Source organism: Brachionichthys hirsutus, chromosome 12 (assembly GCF_040956055.1).
Source record: "Brachionichthys hirsutus isolate HB-005 chromosome 12, CSIRO-AGI_Bhir_v1, whole genome shotgun sequence".
Classification (NCBI taxonomy): Eukaryota; Metazoa; Chordata; class Actinopteri; order Lophiiformes; family Brachionichthyidae; genus Brachionichthys; species Brachionichthys hirsutus.
In genome coordinates this window covers 13,594,058-13,601,196 of record NC_090908.1, presented here as the reverse complement: position 1 = coordinate 13,601,196, position 7,139 = coordinate 13,594,058, and the positions used below count along the sequence as shown (strand labels likewise).

The following is a 7,139-nucleotide window of genomic DNA, read 5'->3' as shown; positions in this document are numbered from 1 at the left end:
GTGAGGTCCTCCTTAGAAAGAGTCCTGAGGCGAGGTCCTCCTTAGAAAGAGTCCTGAGGTGAGGTCCTCCTTAGAAAGCGTCCTGAGGTGAGGTCCTCCTTAGAAGAGTCCTGAGGTGAGGTCCTCCTTAGAAAGAGTCCTGAGGTGAGGTCCTCCTTAGAAAGCGTCCTGAGGCGAGGTCCTCCTTAGAAAGAGTCCTGAGGCGAGGTCCTCCTTAGAAAGAGTCCTGAGGTGAGGTCCTCCTTAGAAAGAGTCCTGAGGTGAGGTCCTCCTTAGAAAGCGTCCTGAGGTGAGGTCCTCCTTAGAAAGCGTCCTGAGGTGAGGTCCTCCTTAGAAAGCGTCCTGACCCAAAGTTGTAAATGTAGCTCAAGATGCTTCAGAACCACAGCCCAGTGCTTCCACTCTTCTTCATCCATTCCTGCATCTGTCCTTGATTGATCATGTCCAGATGTTTTGTGTTCTGTGGGCACTCATCTTCTTCCTACGTTTGCTTCCAGAGAAGCCCCAACCCAACAGGGCAGACGGTGCCTCTTCTGGCGGGTGCAGTGATGACTATGCCTACCCCCCTCCTCCAATCCCAGCAGGTACAGCCTCCCCAACTCCCCCGCCCTATACAAGGCGGGGGCTGGCAGTGGGCACTCGAGGAACATCCGTACACCTGGCAGAATTGGCTCCTGTTCTACCACGAGTCCTGTCCGAGGCGACACCGCACCGTGTAGTCCTGCAGCTCGCCGCTCTGTGGAGCAGCGGGGGGGTAGCCCCCTCCCAACTCCCAGCAGGCAATGCCATCAAGAAGAGCCTCCGCGTTACCCCTTGATGGACCGCTCCTCTGCTGCTCAGCTTCACAATGGCTGCCAGGAGCAGCCACGCCTCCAGAGACGGCGTCTGGAGCTCGCCACACAGCGCAGCGTGGACGGGCTCAGCTCCACGGCGAGCAGCGGCACCGAACACGTCCGTCATCTGGGCCACAAAATGATGGCGGCAACGGAAATGATCACCGACAGCGTGGAGGAGAACGCCCGGGCGCTCGGCCCTTCTGGCTGAGGTGGTTGATCAACTCCAGGGTCTGATTGTGGCCAGCGAGCCCCCGGCGTCATCAGCGCCACACAGACCCACACGGGAGACTCCTCCCCCACCCCCGCCAAGGCGCTCCTCTGTCTCTCCAGCAGCTGTCCACAAGCCTCCCATTCCCCGACCACAGTACCTCTCGTCCTCCTCGTCCTCCTCGTCCTCCTCTTCCTCCGTGTCCACATCCGTTGGTTCCGTTGCAGTTGACCTTGTAATGAAACCAACAACAAGCAACAAGCTAAAGAATGGAGGCTCTAAAGGCTCAACGGTGAACTCAAAGGTCAACTCCAGGGTAAGTGGAGGGCAAGGTCAAAGACCGGTGAGGCTCAACAATGGATCCGTGCCCGGAGCGCCTCTGGTGGACCGACGGGACTCTGACAGCGCTGGTTGCCTGGCAACCAAGAAGAGGAAAAAGACTAAGTAGGTCAAAGCCCAACGGCCTCCTCGCCAAAGACAAGACTGTGACCCTGGAACATCTGTCCCGCTAGAAGCGGGACACAGACAGACCCACAACATCTGGATCAGAGATCAGAATATTAATGCATTTATGTTATAAGGCGCCTTTGAAGGAACTCAAGGTCGGCGTACAACAATTTAAAAGACAAATACAATGCCTAAGGGAGACTGAGGGGGGGGGGCAGAGCAACTGAAGGCTCTAAACCCCATGGTGGACAGGCGGGCTGGGGGGACGGTCAGGTTGACCGGGCGGGGATGTTGATGTGAAGGAGGTCACACAGGTACGGATGACCTTGAACGTATGGGGGAGGATCTCGTAATCAATACGCGATTGGATGGGAAGCCGGTGGAGTCGGTGGAGTCGGTGTCGAACGGCGGTGATGTGACGGACGCGGGGTTCTGGTGATGATCCGGGCAGCTGCGTTCTGGACCAGAAGGGAATTACAGTAATCCAAGCAGGAAGTGAGGAGAGAGCGGACCAGGACCGCTGGGCGGAGGAGGAAGGGGGTGGGAGGAGGTGGGAGGAGGAAGACCTGAGGATGACCCTTCACCTGAGGAGGAGTAAGGACGTCTGCTGGAACAGGACTCGTTCGTCCCTTCTGGGGATCAGAACCGGGGCTTGCTGGGAGAGACTAATCCAGATCATCTCCCAGTAGAATTAGAATTAGCTCCTTCATTCCTCGTGGCTGAACGAAAACAACACGAGCCTTTTGACTGTTACCATGGGAACAGCGTAAATGATGAGTTTTACGTATTAAAGTGTTCTGAATGAAAACACCGTGTTGTTGTTAAACCCGTTTACAGGTCAGACTTGTTGGACCCGGGTCGTTCTGGTCTCACTGACCTGGAACACACTCAGTTCTCGCGGTGCTGATCCAGTTCCAGTGATCAAAGTGGGTCGTCAGAGGTCAGTGGGCGGACCCAGTCACCCTGGAGGACACGCCCCCAGCTGCTGGCAGGAGGACGGTCGTTAAAAGAAGAAGAAGAAGAAGAGCGACAAAGATTTAAGAGCTTCATTTGACGGGTTTTCATATATTTTCCTGATCAACTGTCGCCATCTTGCGTCTGAACGCGCGACTCGCGTCCCTGACGAATAAAGTGGAGACGTCGCTTCCTGTGACGTCACCACGTTGGACGTTCGTGGGCTTTGGACTCGGCTTGGAAAGTTAGCTAAACGCTGTAAGAGCTTAAATCAATCAACCAGAAACTGATTGATGAACGTATTTCCGGACTATGATGCCTTTAATTAGCTTGCTAGCTTAGCTACAAAAACCTTTAGCTTAAAGATGACGTTTACAGAAACCAACTGAGCAGTGTCCGTGAGCTAACGGCTAGCTAACGGCTAGCTAACGGCTAGCTAACTGCTGACGCCGAGGTCTCCGGAGTTATTTAAATGTCGTTTGTCCGTCGACTCGGTAAAAGCGCGTTTAAACTCATCTGGAGATCAGTTTACGTGTTACTGTGATCAATATATCACTGATCAGTTTACATGTTACTGTGATCGATATATCACTGATCAGTTTACATGTTACTGTGATCAATATATCACTGATCAGTTTACATGTTACTGTGATCAATATATCACTGATCAGTTTACGTGTTACTGTGATCAATATATCACTGATCAGTTTACGTGTTACTGTGATCAATATATCACTGATCAGTTTACGTGTTACTGTGATCAATATATCACTGATCAGTTTACATGTTACTGTGATCAATATATCACTGATCAGTTTACATGTTACTGTGATCAATATATCACTGATCAGTTTACGTGTTACTGTGATCAATAGATCACTGATCAGTTTACATGTTACTGTGATCAATGCCTGGTTCTATAAATAGTTCTGTCTGTCAATCTGTTCAGAGTTTAAAAGTCTCTTCAGTTCTAAATGACTGGTAGAGGATCCAGGTACTTATCAGTACCTCGGACGGGAGTACGAGTACCAGTACCTCGGACGGGAGTACCAGTACCAGTACCTCGGACGGGAGTACCGGTACCAGTACCTCGGACGGGAGTACCGGTATCAGTACCTCGGACGGGAGTACCGGTACCAGTACCTCGGACGGGAGTACCGGTACCAGTACCTCGGACGGGAGTACCGGTACCAGTACCTCGGACGGGAGTACCGGTACCAGTACCTCGGACGGGAGTACCGGTACCAGTACCTCGGACGGGAGTACCGGTACCAGTACCTCGGACGGGAGTACCGGTACCAGTACCTCGGACGGGAGTACCGGTACCAGTACCTCGGACGGGAGTACCAGTACCAGTATCTGGACCCGACCAGCCGTTGAGAACTGAAGACTCTCGGATGAAGGTGAAATGTCCGGTTGATTGTTTTGTTCTTCTGGACTTACCTCCACCTGGATGACCCGACGGACTCTAAAGGTCACCAAGGTCACCATGAACTCCTTCTGGTATCCTGATTGATCTTTCTACCTGTTGGCAGGTCAGACATGGCTCTCACTCAGGTGACCTCCAACAGGTGTGCCGGAGGCTTCCAGAAGGTCTATGAACACGACAGGTGAGACTGGACTCTGGAACCGGACCGACTAGAACCAGTCAGAGCGTTGACCTGCCCCGTTCTGTGTCCCGTCCTGCAGCGCTGAGCTCAGGTGTAAGATGAAGTTTGGAGTCTACCTGCCCCCCAAGGCGGAGACGGACAAGTGTCCCGTCCTGTACTGGCTCTCAGGTGAGTCTCACTCTGGACCTGGACCCTCCGAGTCTCACCTGAGTCTCACCTGAGACTCGCCTGAGACTCGCCTGAGACTCGCCTGAGACTCGCCTGAGACTCACCTGAGACTCACCTGAGACTCACCTGAGACTCACCTGAGACTCACCTGAGTCTCACCTGAGACTCGCCTGAGACTCGCCTGAGACTCACCTGAGTCTCACCTGAGACTCGCCTGAGACTCACCTGAGACTCGCCTGAGACTCGCCTGAGACTCGCCTGAGACTCACCTGAGACTCACCTGAGACTCACCTGAGACTCGCCTCTGCCCACCAACAATACAAACTTTTGTGGCCCAAACGGAGATCTTTGATCCAGCTGATGAAACGATTCGAGAAGAACCAGTCAGTTCTTTAGAAAGGCCTGGTAGCGGTCAGCCGGGGGTCAGCTGGGGGTCATCCGGAGGTCAGCCGGGGGTCATCTGGTTCTTCCTCTGCAGGCCTGACGTGCACCGAGCAGAACTTCATCACTAAAGCCGGCAGCCAGCTCGCAGCCGCAGAACACGGCATCATCATCGTCGCTCCCGACACCAGCCCACGTACGAAGACTCCTCCCAGAATGCCCTGCCCCCACGTAGCACGTAGCACGTAGCACGTAGCACGTAGCTGCAGCCCGTGACGATTGTTCCCATCATGCACCAAGGTGGCTGCGGCGTCGCTGGTGAAGACGAGAGCTGGGACTTCGGCTCCGGGGCCGGTTTCTACGTGGACGCGACCCAGGAGCCTTGGAGGAGCAACTACCGGACGTACTCGTACGTCACCGAGGAGGTACCGCCGCTCACCGGGCCTACGGACCTACCGGGCCTACCGGGCCTACCGGGCCTACCGGGCCTACCGGACCCGTGTCGGTCCAGCGAGGCTCACGTCTCACGTCTCTGGGTCTCCCTCAGCTACCCAAACTGATCAACGCCAACTTCCCCACCGACCCGGACCGGATGTCCATCAGCGGTCACTCCATGGGGGGCCACGGGGCGCTGGTCTGTGCCCTGAGGAACCCTGGGAGGTACAAGGTACTGCAGCACGGGTTACTGCAGCTGGTCCTGAGACGACGCCCTTTGTGATGTCCTCCTGTGTCCTCCTGTGTCCTCCAGGCGGTGTCTGCCTTCGCTCCCATCTGTAACCCGACGCAGTGTCCCTGGGGACAGAAGGCCTTCTCTGGATACCTGGGCTCGGACCGGTCCACATGGGAGGTAAGACACTCCTCACTGGTCCTGGTGGAGAGGTCTGGTGTGGATCCAGACCCAAAGCCTGGACCAACAGCCCCCCCAGGACCAGAGGTCTGGAGAATCGAGTGTCCCTGACCCCTGAGTCGTTTGGAGCGATGACTCGATGGGACACGATGTCCCGGAACCACTCCTGTCCAGACCCAGACCCAGACCCAGACCCTGTAAACCGACCTGTCCTCCCGCAGGCCTACGACGCCACCGTGCTGGCGGCGTCCTACGCCGGTCCTCAGCTGGACGTCCTCATCGATCAGGGCCGGGACGACCAGTTCCTGTCGGCCGGTCAGCTGCTGCCTGACAACCTGGTTGCCGTCTGCTCCAAGAAGAAGATCCCGCTGGTCTTCAGGCTGCAGCCGGTCAGTCGGGTCTGGGCCGTCGCAGAACTAGGGTGTAGGTTCTGAACCCAGGTACTACGGAGTTACGACCGGGATCGGTTCCGTCCGGCCACCTAGCCGTAAATCGTACAGAAACAAAATGGCCGACGTGAGGAATGCACACACGCCGGACAATCTGGAGTTATTAATCACGCAAACGCCACGGACGGGATCCGAACCCGGAACCATGTTCACGTTTGTTTCTTTCATAAAGTCCAGGTTCTTGTCTCTGGACTCCTGATTTATTCTTCTGTGCGGGCCGGTACCGGGCGTCTCGCGGGCCGGTACCGGGCGTCTCTCGGACCGGTACCGGGCGTCCCGCGGGCCGGTACCGGGCGTCTCTCGGACCGGTACCGGGCGTCTCGCGGGCCGGTACCGGGCGTCTCTCGGACCGGTACCGGGCGTCCCGCGGGCCGGTACCGGGCGTCTCGCGGGCCAGTACCGGGCGTCCCGCGGACCGGTACCGGGCGTCTCTCGGACCGGTACCGGGCGTCCCGCGGGCCGGTACCGGGCGTCTCTCGGGGGCCGGTACCGGGCGTCTCGCGGACCGGTACCGGGCGTCTCTCGGACCGGTACCGGGCGTCTCGCGGGCCGGTACCGGGTGTCTCGCGGGCCGGTACCGGGCGTCTCGCGGGCCGGTACCGGGCGTCTCGCGGGCCGGTACCGGGCGTCTCGCGGGCCGGTACCGGGCCTAACGTGGTTACTTCCTGTATCTGCTCGCGTCTCAAGCTGGTTTCCTCCTGCAGGGCTACGACCACAGCTACTTCTTCATCTCCTCCTTCCTGCCTGACCACATCAAGCACCACGCCAAGCGCCTCAACGCCTGAGCCCGCCTCTGGGGGGCGGAGCTCCGCCTGTGACCTCACAGGTCATGTGATCAGCGCGGCTGTTCTTCATGCTGCTGAACATTAAACGTGTCAAACTCCTCCTGCAGCTCTCGTCTTCCTGACAGGACACAAACGAGGCCGGTGGGTCCAGGTGGGGGGGGGGGGGGGGGGTCTCACCACAGAGACCTGGGGACAGAGGACCAATCAGAGCGTCCGGCTCGAGACCTCACACGAGGCGTCTCCTGAGCAGCTTTCTGAAACGTGTCGGTTGGGGCTTCCAGGAAGTGGCGAGGTCGGGGCGGTCGCTGCGTCGGAGCAGACTTCCTCTAACGGCTCGGCGCAGCGATGGCGGCTTCGAGGTGAGAGTTCTGGGTTCTGGGTTCTGGGTTCTGTCCTCGGCCTCGTTCTTCGACCCGTCTGCCCCGGGGTCGTTTCCTGTCGTGTCCGGCCTTTC

At 57.3% G+C, this 7,139-nt stretch overlaps 1 protein-coding gene across 1 annotated transcript; it reads left to right on the top strand.

Annotated features, from left to right (window-relative positions):
* Nucleotides 1-2,640: 2,640 nt before the first annotated feature.
* On the top strand, nt 2,641-6,785 carry esd (esterase D/formylglutathione hydrolase). The gene is made up of 9 exons (XM_068746349.1): nt 2,641-2,703; nt 3,981-4,055; nt 4,135-4,223; nt 4,702-4,800; nt 4,905-5,029; nt 5,152-5,271; nt 5,353-5,451; nt 5,673-5,840; nt 6,605-6,785. Exons 2-9 carry the CDS (start codon nt 3,988-3,990, stop codon nt 6,683-6,685), a joined length of 849 nt encoding a protein of 282 aa, XP_068602450.1. The 5' UTR covers nt 2,641-2,703; nt 3,981-3,987; the 3' UTR covers nt 6,686-6,785.
* The last annotated feature ends 354 nt before the right edge of the window (nt 6,786-7,139 follow it).

What these genes read in the sequence shown, in the direction of transcription:
- esd (XM_068746349.1), top strand. Translation starts at nt 3,988, where the DNA reads ATGGCTCTCACTCAGGTGACCTCCAACAGGTGTGCCGGAGGCTTCCAG. An exon ending in CGCTCCCGACACCAGCCCAC is followed by an intron (nt 4,801 to 4,904) that starts GTACGAAGACTC and finishes TCATGCACCAAG; the next exon opens with GTGGCTGCGGCGTCGCTGGT. An exon ending in GGAACCCTGGGAGGTACAAG is followed by an intron (nt 5,272 to 5,352) that starts GTACTGCAGCAC and finishes TGTGTCCTCCAG; the next exon opens with GCGGTGTCTGCCTTCGCTCC.